Source organism: Brachyistius frenatus, unplaced genomic scaffold, assembly GCF_029030835.1.
Source record: "Brachyistius frenatus isolate BFR_SWC_R1_liver_20210118 unplaced genomic scaffold, ASM2903083v1 Contig_250, whole genome shotgun sequence".
In the NCBI taxonomy this organism is placed as follows: Eukaryota; Metazoa; Chordata; class Actinopteri; family Embiotocidae; genus Brachyistius; species Brachyistius frenatus.
Window position 1 is genome coordinate 122501 of NW_027210849.1, and position 17500 is coordinate 140000.

At 41.3% G+C, this 17500-nt stretch overlaps 1 protein-coding gene across 6 annotated transcripts in view; it reads right to left on the minus strand.

Moving 5' to 3' along the window:
- The window catches only part of nrxn3a (neurexin 3a), a 146159-nt gene that overhangs the window by 107403 nt on the left and 21256 nt on the right, over positions 1–17500 (minus strand). For all 6 annotated transcript variants that reach the window (XR_011311936.1, XR_011311935.1, XM_069720765.1 and 3 more), the window contains exons 3-5: positions 14469–14489; positions 12617–12643; positions 11010–11021 (exon numbers count right to left, since the gene is read on the minus strand). Coding sequence is in view for 4 of the 6 variants with exons in the window: in XM_069720765.1 (XP_069576866.1) it covers positions 11010–11021; positions 12617–12643; positions 14469–14489 (60 nt within the window). In the remaining 2 variants the exon portion in view is untranslated. The remainder of the gene's footprint in view (positions 1–11009; positions 11022–12616; positions 12644–14468; positions 14490–17500) is intronic.

A 17500-nucleotide genomic window follows, 5' to 3' on the forward strand; every position in this document is an offset into this window, starting at 1 on the left:
AACATATTTTTTGTCATCAGATTGTATGAATTTAATTCAGGTCTTACATTTTAAACATAATACATTTATCATAACTTACATTTTTTTGTGGCCTTTTTACCTTTTTGTGTCAGCGACAAACAGTTACTGAAAAAAACTAAATGAAACAAACAAAATAAAAACCTCATTTTAGATTTGACTTTTCTGTCCGTCTACATAACTCTTATATTTCTCTAATTGAAAGGTATTTACAATGATAATATTCCCTTACATGAACCACTGTTGTAATGTGCCTTTAAATGACCATTTCATTAAATCGGAGAGGAAACCAGAGAAATAAACAGTCCTCAATAAAAATCCTCCTCAGCAGAATTATTCCCGTCTAATTTCACCAACAAGGTTTCATGTGAAGACAGAAATCCTCCCGGAGTTGTAAAACTGATTCCTTCAGGACGGAGATGCTTCACGTCTCCGTATGAACGACCAGCGAGAGTTCAGCAGTGACACGTGAAGTCTGAGCATCAAAATGTTTCTTCCTGAAGACAAACGAAAACTACAATCTTTGTCTCCAGTATGCGATAACCGAAACGATAAATGATGAACCAGCGTACCGAACACCTCCGTCAGGACTCACCTGCAGACTGAAGCAGCTTTTACAAACTGATGATTCATTTCCTTGTAACAACATGAATGTCTGCAGTCTCTCTCGGGTCCTTATGAACAGGTGATGCCCGGCTATTAATAACAGACGATGCTTTTTCTTCCAAAGTCCAATCTTTGCACCATTTAAAATGACGTCTTCTTTTACTAAACTGTTGAGCTTCACAGGTTTTGAGGTTTGGTTTGATCAAATGTATTCTGCACTCTCTGAAAAACCAAAACTGTGCAAAGTTTTGAAAAAGAAAAACATTCAGATTTACAAAATTTTCAAATAGATTTTTCAGATGAGATCTGATACAGTACATCTGAAAAGGAGAGCGCTGACTCAGCAAGAACCACCGGGGATGAATTCAAAGAGAAGAAAAACCCTCCACGATCCTGAGCGTTGAGGATTAATGGTCAGCTGGAGTCACGATACCGTCTGCTGCCCTCGCCTTCAAAACACCACCTTCATCCTGCGATGATGATTTCAGACTTTTGATTCAGTCGGCCACGCGCGGAGTCATCACATGTTCGTGTGAGTTAGTTGTACGTGTTGTATAATGTGGTGTTTTCATATCAGGTACAAAGCATTGTTGATGTCCATAGAGGAACAAAAACCTTCATGGCAGGAAGTTCTTAGAAAACAATGACAAATATGAGTTTTAACATTTAAGGCCTTTTAACACGGAGGAAGAGTTTGTTTTTGTGTGATTAGCATCAGATAATGTAAAACAACGTCTTCATCTCCAAGCGTGGGATAGATGATCAAATGATCAAAATATTTGATCAAATGCTCATTAACTCTCAAATGCCAATATTGGACCAGGCCTAAAAGAAATCCAGCCTCAGCCGGGCAGTAAAAGAAATAAGCTCCACCCACAAACACGCTTGATCTGATTGGATGAGGACATGCGTCCAAACCTCCAGTCAGGCAACAAGATGAGTGACAAATAATCAAGGATGAAACCTGTCGTAGATGAAGTCTGTATGAGCCGAGAATGTAAATCACACACATGCAGGCACACGCACACGCACACGCACACACACCCGCGCACTCGCACCCGCACGCCCACGCACACACACACACACACACACACACACACACACACACACACACACACACACACACACACACACACACACACAGGTGTTCATGGTTAATTCCCAGTGTTCATCATCTCCTGATTATCGGTGTCCTCCAGGTTACCACGACGACACACCTCTACAGTGCAATCAGACCTGATTAGCTGATTAGCATACGACTTACATAACGTCGCCACAACTCATTACCCATCGAGTGATTTCACCGTCGCTCCCCAGGAGACACCGATCTCCTGCTTTACATTCTCACGTGCACACAACACACACAGCAACACACACATCTACACACACATCTACACACACATCTACACACATCTACACACATCTACACACACTGGTGCAAACGGTCCAACTATGATATCTGACATCTTTTCCAGGAAGATGTTGATGCTGACAGAAACTGAACAAAATGTCACATGATCAGATGATATCATGATTGTTCCTGATTATGATGTTTTTAAATGTATTATTATTCACAGCTGGTTTTACCTGGTGAGTAAAATCTCAGGCGACACACAAGGGTCACACAACGATATGAAGGGTGGAGGAGCAGGTGGAAGCTGTAACCGTGGTTACTGCTGTCCTCCGAGTTTGATCGACATCAGAGTTCACCACGTTTTTATGAGCAGTGATTTCAACAGAGCAGAGAAACACCAGATGTATCATCAAATTGGGGAAATCTTCAACAGAGACCCTTGAAATGTTCAGAAAGTCTCCGGCGACGACGCAACGAGCCGGACGAGGTGTTCTGATGACATCACGTTTCAAGAGGGGCGGAGCTTCACCGTCCACGACCAACAGTCCTGCTGAGACCTTCTGAGGCGTCTGACGGAAAACGTCCGCTGTGAACCACCTGAACTGTGGCGCCATGGCAACAGGCTTCTCACCCTCAAAGACACAATTGGGCTTTTTGGTTTTGTTAATTAAATTACTGCAAAATATTTTTTATAGGCGACTCTGAGCCTCGATCAGCTCGAACCACGAGACCCAAACTGAAACTGCTGCTCAGAAAAAACTGTGAAAACGTGTGGAAGACCGAGGAAGAGCCTGAGAACACGTGGAAGCGTGGTCGGTCGGTGTTGCTCCTCTCCGGCCCGTCTGCGTCTCTTGTTTTTGCCACTGCTGGTTGTTGGCGTGTGATCTCGGCCGGCGAGGTACACGGAGCGGGACTGCGCCGCGGGAACAGCTCGGCTGCAGCAGCTCGCCAACACCGGCTCTGCTCTCAGTCACATGACCGAGTGCTGCTGCGGTCGTTTTTATAGATGACTTTCGATATATTTAGATCTACAATACTACAGTAAATGCTGACTACAGTGAACCATGTGCAGTACAAATATCCACATGTACTGCTGAACACTGATTCATGCAAACATCCACTGATTTCTGTAAATATACATTATATCCATGTATAACTGCTGCCAGAGCATACAGTATTTATCCTTTACAGTCAGATATATTGCCACAGGGCAGAGTGTGAAGTCATTGTTTTATCACGCGGCCTCTCATGGTACAGCCCACTTTAAATGTGTGATAGATATGATGTTAAATAAGCTCCATGATTCTGGACTCTTTGTTGAATGTGATGCAGGTGACATGTAGCAAAACACAAAGGAGCTCTGCAGACTTTCATTTTCAATCATTTTTAAATCATTTTACTCACTCCAGCATGCTATAACCTGAAATATCTTCTAGAAAATGATTCATTCTGGGTTTCCACAGACCAGACAGCCACACATTAACACACTACCCGCAGGTATCAGTAGAAATATGTACCTTTAAAGTGTCTCTGACTTAAATCTGACCTGATCTGGTGTCGTGTTTATTATCTCTGACTTCATCGAGAACGTAGAATATGTGGTGTAGATAACACAGCAGGATAAATGAAGACAGATATGCTGATGGCTTCTCGATGCCCGTGATGACCAGCTGAGTGGGAGCGTTGTCTGTAATAAATGCCGTCCTACTGAAGAAGACAGCATTTATAATCCAACGTGGACATTATGGAGGACAGTACAATGTTTTGTTTTTGTTGGTGAAGCTCTGGTTTGGATTCAGACTTCAGAAATATCATTTAAAGCAGTTTCTTTGTTGACCTGATCACACCTGGATCCACCGGTCCACCCACTGCCCTCTGTCACCGGGGCTGGGCTATCCCCGGTCTGCTTCACTTACCAGCACTCAGCCAAGCAGAGAGAACCCAGCTGTCCAAGCACCCCCACCCCCCTCCTACCCCACCCCACCCCACCAACCACCACCACCACCACCACCACCAAACCACTGTGATCCAGTCATGACCAGGTCCTTTGGGTTTTCTGCTTTATTTTACAGGGTAACTTCAAATATTATACTAGTTCTGGAGTGTGAATCAGTCTCACACAAACTGTAATAATAATAAAGTGAAACAGCTAAATTAGAGATTGTTGTGCTGTAAGTTTAAAGCACAAACAATGTTTCAACCACAGTCTGGATATAAAAGTGTTCGTAGCTTCCGAGTCTGTAAAATGGTTCTGATCCAGAAGTGTCTTCAGCTGTAATACCAGCGAGTGCCACTAGAGGTCGGCTCCAAAAAGCCTCCGGCTCCATAGACTCCCATTCAACTTCTCTCATCAAATCCAAAGTGAATAAAATGTGTCCATCAGTTATCTCGGTGTTGTTAGCTAAAGTCACTCCTTCTTCTTAGTTTTCTGGAGGTCCATCTGAAAATAATCCCTCATTCATTAGAAAAGAAGATTCAAGAAGACCTGTTTTTGGGGGCGTGTCTGTTTGATTGACAGGCCTGGGGTGCAGTCAGGTTACAGCTATCGGTGGGCGGGACGTAGTATCGTCAGGTTTCCGATCAGATCGGTCAGATCCACCGCTGGCTCCTCCCCCAGCTCGTCCAAATATGGTCACTTCCTGCTCCAAACCGCTCCGAACTAGCAAAGATGGTGATGGACAGAATCTGAACTGGAGGATTCATAACGTTCACAAACCAACGATGACGTCACTGATGGTTGATGACATCACTGATGGGTGATGACATCACTGTTGGTCACCGCTAGGTTTCAACACGCTTCAACTTACTTTTTATCATATTTTGGTCTCTAATTTGATATTTAATTGTATCATTAAAAGCATCATATTTCTCTAAATTAAGATGATTTCTGCCTGTTTTAAGAATCCAAACATACCTCGTACTGGCTGACTGCAGGTGCAGGACGTATTTTTGAATGATAGTCTCCTCTCTCTACAGCAGTGTAAGAGCATCCGTCACCGCTGGCAGCTCAGTATTCAGCTCACACGTTCCTTTGTCACCACACAAATAAACCTCTTTTTGTTCTACCCTTAAGAAAGCTCGCTGCTTTATCAAGAAAGTGCAGCAAATGTAAAATGCATTAATGCATTCGTCACAAATGCGGAGCCACTTAGTTTTATAATCAGGCTCCAAAAGCATGAAAATGCATGAAGCTGTGTGAAGCGTGCAACAATGATAAATACAGGTGGAAGTAGTGACCTGGCAGCCCTCTGATGACAGTTAGTTATAACGACACTCTGAAGGGAGAAACTGGTCATTTTCAACAATCTCTACAATTGGTACAAAACACACAGAAATCAAACTTGTTTTGTGCCAGCAGGACTGCAGATGGACAGAAATCTGTCGGGGCGTTTATCCAGGACGAATGGTGCTGCAAAACATTTGGACATAAAACCGCTCTGTTGAATCCAAACCATCAGTGATGTCATCAATCATCAATGATGTCATCAACCATCAGTGATGTCATCGTTGGTTTGTGAACGTTATGAATCCTCCAGTTCAGATTCTGTCCGTCACCATCTTTACTAGTTCGGAGCGGTTTGGAGCAGGAAGTGACCATATTTGGACGAGCTGGGGGAGGAGCCAGAGGTGGATCTGACTGATAATTTTTCAGACCTGGAAGTTACAAACACTTTTATATCCAGTCTACGATTAAAACAAAGAGAAAACTCACTGAGCAGCTTCGGAGGTTCCTACAGGTGCTGAGTCGGAGATTTAATATGAAGTATCTGACACGAAAACGCTGCACAGCATCATCATCCACTCAACAGAAATGCTGTTTACATTACAAAGTCATCTACTAAGTAAAGTGTATTACTGAAAAGCATTGTGTTGCAGCTAAAGTTAATTTAGATTTAATAACATTATGCTTTTTGCCTCCAGCCTGTGTCGTCTCTACTGCCGCGTCAAGAATCATCAGCATATTTGAAACAATAGTAAAACATTGCATTAAGACAATGAGCACCAACAGAGACAGAAGCTAATAAAAAATCAACAGGAGTGGCTCTGATTCCAGAGAGAGGGGCAGGAGGGGAAGGAGCGGCAAAATAAAGAGGGAAAGAGTAATTAGTGAGTGAACGAAGAGTGAAAACGAGGAAGACAACGGAGATAGCAGGGGAGGAGAAGCACCGACGGAGATAAGGGAGGAAGAGCGGGAGAATATTAAAATGGAAAAAAAGAGAGGACTAAAAGGATGCTTAGAAAATGAGAAGAGAAGCAGCTGGTTTCAGCCCCTGACAGTAAAATATGACTCCCCCACGGCAGAGACACACTTTATTATCCCCTTCACTCTCTATCTGCTGCTCTGCCACCAGTGAGCCGCCATGCAAATGGAGCCAGAATGGAGCCTCTTGTCTGCCTAACAGGAGGCAACAGGGAGCCTGTGTGTGTGCGTGACACCTAATAATGTCTACCATCTCGCTCGGGGATTAGACACAACAACACGGAGGCAGACAGGTGGTGAGGGAAGAGGAACCTCCGGGAGCTTACACAGGCCTGCTCTGTGAACGGGGGAAGCCATTACAGGTGCACACAGCAGGCTGCGACCAATCACAGCGTCTCCACACAAACACCTACAGACAGCTCTGCTAACGCGGCGTACGAGCGCTCACATTTCACACAGGGACACACAAAGGGAGACGAGTTCCTCAACCGTGTATGGCACCTCCGTCAGGTTAACACCAACCACATTCTCACCAGCGCTTCAGGTTCATGAGTCTGGACTTTGACAGCAGTCACCGACTGGTCAGGAACATTTTTCAAAAAAGTGGTTGGGTTTTCTGCGATTCATCCAAAGATATGGATCCAATTTTATAAATTGAACAAAAATATTTTGATGTTGAGTCTAGGTATTTAATTTGTATTTACAGATGTTAGGAATGTGATGAAGAAACTTATTTTAGCTCAAATAGGGAGCGGAATATACACAAAACAATAAAAACAGACATTAAACTGTCAGGAAAAAAAAAACAACCTGCGAAGACGGATCAGAACGTCCTGAGACTGCTGCTCACGGACGCAGCACGGCGACGCGTACGGAGCAGGAGGAAGTTATAACCCTCGTGAGTGACAGGTCCAAATGTCATCACTTGATCCTCATCAGCTGCTGAGTTCCACATGTTTTGGTGAGCAGTGTTCTGGATGAGACACAGCAGTGACCTCCCTCCGACTACTGCTAATAACACAACTTATTACCATTTACTACATTTCTGTAAAAGTCGAGGCGTGATTATAAACTGTGCACGTGTGCAGTGGGGTCAAAAACACTGCAGGAGATTGACACAAATATCCTGAAATGTTTGCAATGTAGAGCCCGAAGCAGAATTAAATGATCGAGCAATGAAAGACAAAGCAGAGAAATGACTTAATGTTGTCGTGTACGTAGACGTTCAGTATTTCCAGGATAGTTTAAGTGCATACAGACTGGAAAACATGCGAGTGTTGATGTGCTGGTGCTGCAGTTGTGCGACTGACAATAGAAGACATTTATCCTCATGTTTCTTTCCAACATCTCCATGTGACACCAACCATCACTTATTCTGTCTCCGTCTGACCGCCGGCTTCTTCATGTGCATCTCTGCAGCGTTCTTCACACCCACCTGCTTTACATCATTCACTCACCGCAGGTGTTCAGCTCGGCCGCCACCTTCAGACAACCTGCTCTCTTCAATACGTTACAGTCATGGGTTTCTAGGTGTTCTATCTTCAAACAGAAAATAACAATATTTGTATTTAATATATGATCATGCAACCAAAACCAAACCAAACAAACAGAAAATGACATAAGAACATCCCTTTCATTATCTTTTGGATTATATTATATATAATCTCTTGACGACACATGAATTAAATAGTAACGTATAAAGGAAATATATTAATAATAGTATTACTCTCAAAAAATATGGTATTTTAAGCAGACTGTTGTGAGAAGAAAAAATGACCACTTATTGTTTAACAACAGTGACAGCAGAAAGAAAAATGGACCAAATGAAACAAAAGTCAGTATGTGTAATTTTGTGTTCCGAAAATATGATTCTTTGTGAGGGTTGAAATGACACTGCTGCTTTTGGGGAAGTCCTGTTCTCCAGAGTACACGCTACCTAACACGTCACATGCAGGCGCACATGGAGGCGTGCAGCAGCGCAGCAAACTGCACAGTTACTGCAAGAAACCTTCTCCCTCTCTTGCTGGCCGTCTCCTCACTTTCCCTGTTGTTTTTCTTCTGAACCGAAAGTTCTGTTTGTCTTCCATCTCTGACGACTGGTTTCAGACACGTTTCAGTACCACGGACAGCGCCGCTAGCAAACAACTCTTCACAACAGGTTCGAATCCTGGAGGCCACGATGTGGTTTTGGTTTATTTTTATGGCCCGAGCACCGAGCATCGGTGAGAAGCCCTGTTGGATTTCGTAAAAATGTTCTTCTTCTTCCGTAAAGTGATTTTCCTTTTTGGAGGCTTTATCATCTTCAAAAACTCATGAAAGTGGAAACACATTTGTTTCCCGGCGAAACATTTCGTATTCTAGTGGAGTCGCGAGTGGGCGTGGCCAAACGGCTCGAGAGCGCCCCCTACAGAGATGCCCCGGCGGCCACATTTACCTAAATTCACGAAATCCGGTGGACACGTGTATCACACCTGGACGCACTAAAAAGTTACATTGCACGTCAACTCGACAGGAAGTCCACCATTTTGAATTTAGTCGCCATTTTGGCCGATTCTGACACGTTGTACTTTGTCAAACTCCTCCGAGGGATTTTGTCCGACCGACTTGAATTTAGGTTCTATGGATAGAAAACATGTTTGAGATTAAAAGTTATCAAAATAATTCGTTTTCATCGATGTGTGTGCCCGTAGCGTGGCGGCCATTTTGAGTGTCTCCCCATGAAACTGTGAGTTGCTTTAAATCTTATGTACATGGACCGACCTTCTCCAAACATCACAGGTATGATAACAGCCCCGCCCTGAAGACCCCTGTGGGGGAATATTCGCTCATAGTGATAGCGCCCCCTGTTGGAAACTGGAAATGACACTTTTCATACATTCACATTCTACGTCGAGCTGGTTGATCCCATGAACGTAAAGTCGGGTCACAATAACCTAAACATGTAGTTGATGATATATTGAGACATTCGTTCGACTTTGTCGATGGGAGTCGTCGTGACGATGCGGCAAAGTTGGATGTCTCGTGACACAGGAAGTTGATGTTTAAGGTCAAAGGATGCTTGAAACCTCACGAAACGTGTCACATATGTCCGGCGTGGTGAGACGATACATCTGACTGTTTTGTGAGTGGGCGTGGCCAAACGGCTCGCCAGCGCCCCCTGCTGGAGACAGGAAACGAGACAAAAATAGCAACTTTATACGCAGTCCCTCGTGCGCTGCATGTCGGGGAGACGGCTTCGGGGAGGTGGCGCGCCGGAGTGCGAGGGCCCGTACATCACTGCTTGCAGTTTTAATTTGTCTTGTTTTTGTTCCTAACTCATGTGGGTTTGCACATGGTTTTGTTTTCCTACAAAGAGCTGCGTGTAATAGACACACCCATAAAAAAAAAAGAAAAACGTACAGTAGCTGCACCTGCCGTTGTCTAGACGGGAGAATAACACTTTTTGCTTCAGTGGGCGGCGACCGGCTTTGCCGTGATACCAGGTTGCATAAAGTTTACCTGCAAGCTATAAAGCATTTTATTGCAAATATTTACTTTAGTCAAATAGAGCCAATCATTAATCTTGTGCCGAAATAGATGAATTCAATGTTAAACATTTTTATTTGCAGGCCATTTCCGTTGTTTCCCCTTTTTAAGTAAGAGATATCCATATTTATAATAGTAACCAGCACTTATATTTTTTTATTGGTGGAAACACCCAGATGTATTTAAATAGTTAAAACAGCACCAGTTCTGTGAAAAGAGATCACAGAAATTAAAGGCTTAAAATGTTTATCGGTGCAAAGAGTCTGATGCTGCAGTTGGGCCGTCTGTGTGTCTGGAGAATTTATAATTGTTTTTATATATCACTGCTGTTGGGTTTTCATGTCAACTTCTTTATTTTAATACATTCATTTCATTTCTCTCGTTTGAATGGAGCTTTCCTCAGCTTCGTTCTGGTTCCAGCTGCTAAACCTGCAGGTTGTCAGTCGGTCATGGCAGCGCTGACATGTGCATCCTCGACATCAAGTATTCATGACAGTTCGGCATCATTGCAAACAAAACTACAAACAGCACTGATAGTCTCTACGTTCACGGGTCATCAAGTCACATCTGCCTCCGAGTTTCAACTCAACTCAACATCAGACAAACTCGAGTCAAGAAAAGATACTGGATCTGTTTCATCGAGCTGTCTGAGAACGCTTCACATGAAGCCAGGCTGAAGTCTCACTCTTACAGGTTCAAACACACAACCATGAAATCTCTCTGACTGACAGGTCACGAATCCACCGGACAGTTTTAATGAGCTACTCTGCAGCATCACATCTTTAACCAAACTAAAAGCACCTCCGTTTCTCTCACGACAACAAACAGGTCGGACTGTGAGCTTCGGATTACAGACTCAGAATGAGATTTGTCGTCTGAAGGTACCGCTCGCCTGCCGTTTCTCACATCAGGCTGCAGAACATAAATCATTAATCCTGTTATTTGAACTCATCTGATGAACTGGATTACTGAGAAAAAGGGTGAAGAGGTTTGTTCTGAAAACGGTGGTTCATTTTGCATCAAACTGCAAACAGTGTCGTACTTCTTACAAATTACAAAACACACACGCAGTTAGAAAACACAAAGCAGCACACGCTTTCTTTTTTCCCTTCAATTAAGGTTGTCTTAATTACTCTCTTAATCCGAGCACTCTGAGTGAGAAACCATTACAGAGGAGACGCCGAACGCAGACGAGTAAACACATTAAAACGTCAAACACATTTCACTGCACCGCTCTCGAACACTCACAGAGCAGGCGTCGCTTTTCATAGAGGCGGAAAAGGAAAGATTGCGAAAAAGCTGTACCTTTGCTTTTAGCTAGAAGAGCAGGAGGAGGCGCAGACAGCAGAGTCCACAGCGGAGAGAGAGCCGGGCAGGGAGGAGGAAGAAGAGGAGGAACAGTGAGTCCAGATTCCAGCAGACAATAAAAAACATACCATAATATACAGATTCACCAGATGTAACTGTACATCTCAAAAACACGTGAAACACGCAAACACATCAGCTATTAAAGGAACTGCAGAAATTGTGGGGTTGTGAGAAAAATAAGAGGTTTGGAAGTCTTTGTGTTGACCAGTTAAACTGTGACACACATCATAAAAATATATACAACGCTGTTTCCAAAACAGGTGGGACGCCGCGCAAAATGTCAATAAAAAAACAAATGCAAATCATGTTAACTCATATTTAATTGAAAATAGACCAAAAACAACGAATCAAATTTGATTGTTTTATGAAAGATATGTGCTCGTTTTGAATTTGATGTCAGCAACAGGTCTCTTTAAAGTTGTTCCAGGATCATGTTCACCACTGAGCTGCATCAACTCTTCTTTTAACAACACTCTGGAAACGTTGGGGAACTGAAGAGACCAGTTTCTGGAGTTTTGAAAGTGAAATGTGGTCCCATTCTTGCCTGATAGAGGATTTCAGCTGCTCAACAGTTCAGGGTCTCCTTTGTTGTATTGTTCATGTCCTGATGCTCCAGATGTTTTCAATGATTGACAGGTCTGGACTGCAGGAAGCCAGTTTATCAGCGGACTCTTCTACTAGAGAACCATGCTGTTGGAATACGTGCAGAATGCAGCGGTTGTTTGTTGACCCTGTCCAAACTTTTTGGAGACGTGTTGCTGCCATCAAATTTAAAATATATTTGTTATAAAACAAAAACAATTCTCCTTTTTAACATTTTAGATGTTTACTTTGGTCTATTTTTTTTTATTAAATACGGATTTAAATAATTTGCAAATCACTGAATTCTTATTTTATTTACATTTTACACAGCGTCCCAACTTTTGGGGATTTTGGGTTGTATTATTATTATTATTATTTTATTAATGTAAAAAGTGCAGATACTGCATTCTGCTTTTGAATAATCAATGAGACAATAATGTGTCCAGAAGAAAAAGACATTTTTAAAGTTTCCTTTTCTTGTTTACGTCTTTATGAAAATTTGCTTTATTTATTTATATTGCAGGAGATTTCCGTGGATCTCAAATGCTTTGTGTCTGTTCAGGTAAACAGTGAAACATCTACAGTCATTAAATTTTTTAGCTGGAGGTTAGTGATTGAATAAGAATGCAGTTTCTGTACTTTGACTTATTCTTAAACCATGTTGTAGTTACTGCAAACGTCACATATCATTTCCATGAAAGTACATGTTTCTATATATAAAACTTTTTTTTTAATTTAAATAAATGTTAAATACAATTTTACAGCCCAGCAAATTGTAGATAATAATACAAACACTGCTTTTACCAAATAAGTAATCACCGTGTTAGTCTCTGTTTATAGAGGGAGTTTATCATCATGTATATAGAACCATGCACTTCCATACACATTACACACCAACACTAAAACATGCAGCTCCACAACCAAACAAAGACGTGGTGAAAGAGCGGTAAAGAGGAGCATACCTTGTTCTGCCATCATATGTGCGAGGCCTTCAGAGGAGAGGAGGAGAACAGGAGAAGAGGAGAGGGAAAGAGAACACTGAGTTTCAATACTCTCACATGCTGTTCCTCAGAGGGAAAGCATGACATCAGAACACACCAGTAACACAAAGCTTCCTGAGCGTGAGCAGGAAGCTTCCTGAGCGTGAGCAGGAAGCTTCCTGAGCGTGAGCAGGAAGCTTCCTAATGAGAACCAGCACTCGTGCAGTCTCGTCTGTCCGGTGAGTTCAGTCCGAGCTCAGCGACCTGCTGTTTGACTGATACCTGCTGTAACTGATGCTTTCTCTCTCTGGCTAAACGAGGCAGCAAAAACCAGCTGTGAACACTTTTTTTTTTTTTTTTTTAATTAATCACCTGTTAGGTTTTTTTTTTTTTAAACAGCTGGATGGTTGGACATTTATTTCTCATCCTGTCTCTGACCTGAGGACATGAAGGCCCAACATTTACTGTCTTTTAGCTCTGGTTTTGGTCTCCACCACCTCTTCAGAAACACTCGGCTAATTGCAGGTAAAAGTTCTACTTTGTTCACCAGCTGTGTCGGCCAGATGTTCAGCGTCGGGCTGATAGTGTTCAGTGAGCAGCGGATAGTTATTTCTGAAAATAAAAGCTGTCGAGGCCAAAAATTACACAAAGAGCTCGACGGGAGAAAACCAAACATTAAAGATGTGTCTGGACATTTAAAGATGGAGATCAGGAGGTAACGCCAAGGAGAGCTTCCGATTCAGCTGATAAGTATTTGTAGGCTCATCACCACAAGTGATGCTTTACAATAAAAATATGAATTATAGCTACTTAAATAATGATCTTTTACACATGCTGTGATTTATTGAGTGATATGTATTATCCAAACTTTAATGGACATGACACACAGGAGATGTCACCAATTCATGTCTGGTGAAATTATGATTAATTATATCCATTCAAAATTTAGAAAATTGCACACAAAAAATGGAAAATAATTTCTAGTGTAATTTGTTGTTCTACATAACTTAAAGTTTCTGTTATCGTCTAATTTAATAGTAATTTCCCCATTTCCAGGCAACCACTTGCAGATCAAGATATTTCAAGAATATTTGTAATCTAAAGTTTTGGGTAGTAACGAATTACATGTAACGGAATTGTGGAATAACTGATTAAAATAAAAACAAAAATGTAATCAGTTACAATTACAGAGAATGAACATGTAAACAAATGAGCTACTTTTAAAAATGTTGCTGAAGCGGTTTCATCTGAATTTGGTTGCTTTGCATCTTTTCTGTGTGGGAACGTCTTCTGTCTACATCCAGACAGACTCCATTCATTTCACATTATAAACACATACTTGTTGGTTCTTTTGTCTTAACTCGTAAAATAAAAGCAATGAAATGTCAAATGTTACATTAATTATTTAAATAAATTAAATAGTTACATTACTTATTTCATTTTTAACAGGATAACCAGTAATGTGCAATTTATTCCATTTCCAACCTTCCCAACATCAGTAATCTGTTGATGCCGACCTTAATGCCAAGAAGAACATTTTTCTACCCAAGAAAAAAACTTTGTCGAGAAATAGTCTAGAAATTCAAAGACATCATGTGTGTCTACTATTTATCTCCAGACTATTAATTGTTTTTTTCAGTGTGCTTGTTCTGTTTACCCATGATGCAGCAGTGAACCTTTAATCTTTAACATCTCACCAATTGCCTCTCATAGACATCACACAGCCCACATTATGTTTGTATTGCAGCTGTACAAATAAAAACCCTGCAGCTGTACAAGTACTCGCTGAACTAGTCACATATTTAATATTTGATGTGTTTTCATAGAAACTCACCTGGCATATTGTTGTTCACCTCTGGAGTGAAAGGAGGCAGAAAAGAAGCAAACAAAGGCAGCATTAGAAACACTCTTGTTACTTGCATGTTGACTGTCATGCAAATGATCAAACACTTCATCATCCATACAGACGGCGGCAGGACGCTCAGCCGTTTGTATGTTTCTTCACAATGCGGAGAGGCGGAGCAACGAGGAGTTAAAGCAGCAACACCAGGTTCAAACCATCCAAAGGGAATATTCAGCATGACAATAATGTTCACACACTCGTTGTCTGTCCATTATCCTCCAGTGTCAGCACTCATACTTCTACTAAATCAAAAAGACAAATAAAAAAAAGGCGATAAAAATTTAAAAAATAAAAATAAAAACAGAGGCTGCACTGTTGATTTTTTATTATCAGAGCTGCTGCAGGTGTAAAGTTTGTTAAAGGCCTCAAATGATCCTCTGGAAACATGAATATCTACAGCAAATATCTGGAAACATGAATATCTACAGCAAATATCTGGAAACATGAATATCTACAGCAAATATCTGGAAACATGAATATCTACAGCAAATATCTGGAAACATGAATATCTACAGCAAATATCTGGAAACATGAATATCTACAGCAAATATCTGGAAACATGAATATCTACAGCAAATATCTGGAAACATGAATATCTACAGCAAATATCTGGAAACATGGGGAGACTTTTTGACTTCTATTTTGAAAGTGAAATCATGGTTATTATGGGACCGTTTTTCCATGTTTTTAAGACCTGTTCCTTTGAGTTGGATGCAGGAAATTATAAATACTATATGTAAACATGCATATTTAATTAGTGGACAGAACTGTTGTCATTGTGTCTTTACTACAATGTGAAGATTGTCAGGATGATTAAAAATTATTTAAAAACATTAACAAAAGAATATAAGAAAGAATAAAATATAGTCATAATTGTGCTTCGCAACGACTTATAAATAATATATTTATTTAAAAAAACCATTACACAGAATAACTTACAAACTTGTCTCAGAAACAGAAACTTTAACGGCCCAAACCAATGAAAAGTATCACCTGTTACGAGCTGTATTTACGTGGTAAAAAGGCCTAATTCAATCAGTTTTAACAATTAAACTATTTGAATTAATTTGGCTCTATTATTCTCCATTTTCTTCTGATGCATTCAATTCTAAATGCATTTAGGATCACTTAAAAATAAATTTCACAAAGAATGAAACTGTCTGCTGATTGGATTTAATTTTTGAAACTAAAACCAGAAATAAAAGATGTATTTTTAATAACATGGTCTCCAACATTGATATTTGCTCTGGAATCAACAGGGACTTGATATTTTCTTGAGGTTTCGACGCCTCAGAGAGAAAAAACCCGCCGATGTTCCTGATGAAAACAAAGCTGGACTTTTGATCATCGGAGCGTTGGAGGAGTGTTTCGTCCGCTCAGAGGAGCGAGGGAGGCGGGAAGTGAAGTAAAAGGTAATTGACTTGAGATGCATTAAATGTTCTTAGCGTGCACTAATTGGGCGTGTTAGGGTGTTAATGTGGAGGCGAGCAGATGGAAGTCAATCTGATATGCATTAGATATTAATTCAGTTTCAACTGAGGACCCTCAGCTGCACTGTAACATGGAACATGGGGGGTGTGTGTGTGTGTGTGTGTGTGTGTGTGTGTGTGTGTGTGTGTGTGTGTGTGTGTGTGTGTGTGTGTGTGTGTGTGTGTGTGTGTGTGTGTGTGTGTGTGTGTGTGTGTGTGTGTGTGTGTGTGTGTGTGTGTGTGTCAGGATAATCTTGCTAAAGCTTTAATTCTTTTGTGTCTTTTATGAACCAGTTGATTTGTTGGAGATTTCCACAGCGTTGAACTGCAGACTGAAATACCAACAGAAGAGGAACACTCCTGACAGAAGGAGATTAGAGCAGATTAGAGAGAGAGACACACACACACACACACACACACACACACACACACACACACACACACACACAAATGGAAACAGAGAGATAAAGAAAGTGACTTGATGGAGTGTGTCGTTTGCTCACACTGATCGGCACAGATCAGAATAACTCTCCTGGTTATTGATCTCAATCAGTTCATGCACATTTATAGATGAGGAAGTGGACATCACAGAGATGGTTATCCAGCAGCCTATCAGAGTGCAGCGGCCAAATCCACCTGGTTTATTTTAACATTCAAAAATAAACCCACCAAAACCTCTAAATCTCGTTAATTAACACACTGCAGCTTGTTTCTTTAATTGGTACAAACACAAATACAGATTTTTTTTTTTTTAAGAGTTGCCGCGTTCTATAATTTCTGAACATGACAGATGATTGTTGAGACATGACGTCCTGCCTGAAGACAGACGGGACTCGCTGTATTCTGCACCGACAATAAATCAGATTTCTGTCAGATCCAGATACATTTTTGAGTCTTTTAAGTCTGAACAGCTAAAATCACATGAAATCAAATTTTTTTCAATCCAAACCCCATCTGGAGGTTTAAAATGTGATTCCGGTCAGATTTCTGCAGACGCGTCTCAGATCGGGTTTCTTGTCTTTGTTAGCTGACGATCTGCAGTCTGTGATTTTAATGGAAATCATGTTGAATACATCAAATCATGTTTGAAATTGATGGAACCATGTTTAGCCTTCAACTGTTCCAGTCATGGCAGGTTTTTAAAAAATAAATTAACGTAGAATCTCCAATAAATTCATAAAATCTTGATCTTTTAGTTTTCTGACTCCTCTCTCTCCTGATGATCAGCTGCAGTCTCTCGCCCTTTCCTGCTGCTCCGTCACTTCGTTCCTATCTTGACCTACTTCCTCTCACAATTTCCTTCCCCTCCATTATATCCTCAGGCTTTGGCGTGAGCGGGTGTGTGTGTGTGTGTGTGTGTGTGTGTGTGTGTGTGTGTGTGTGTGTGTGTGTGTGTGTGTGTGTGTGTGTGTGTGTGTGTGTGTGTGTGTGTGTGTGTGTGTGTGTGTGTGTGTACACACAGAGCGATGAAGAGGCATGTGAACATACATATTT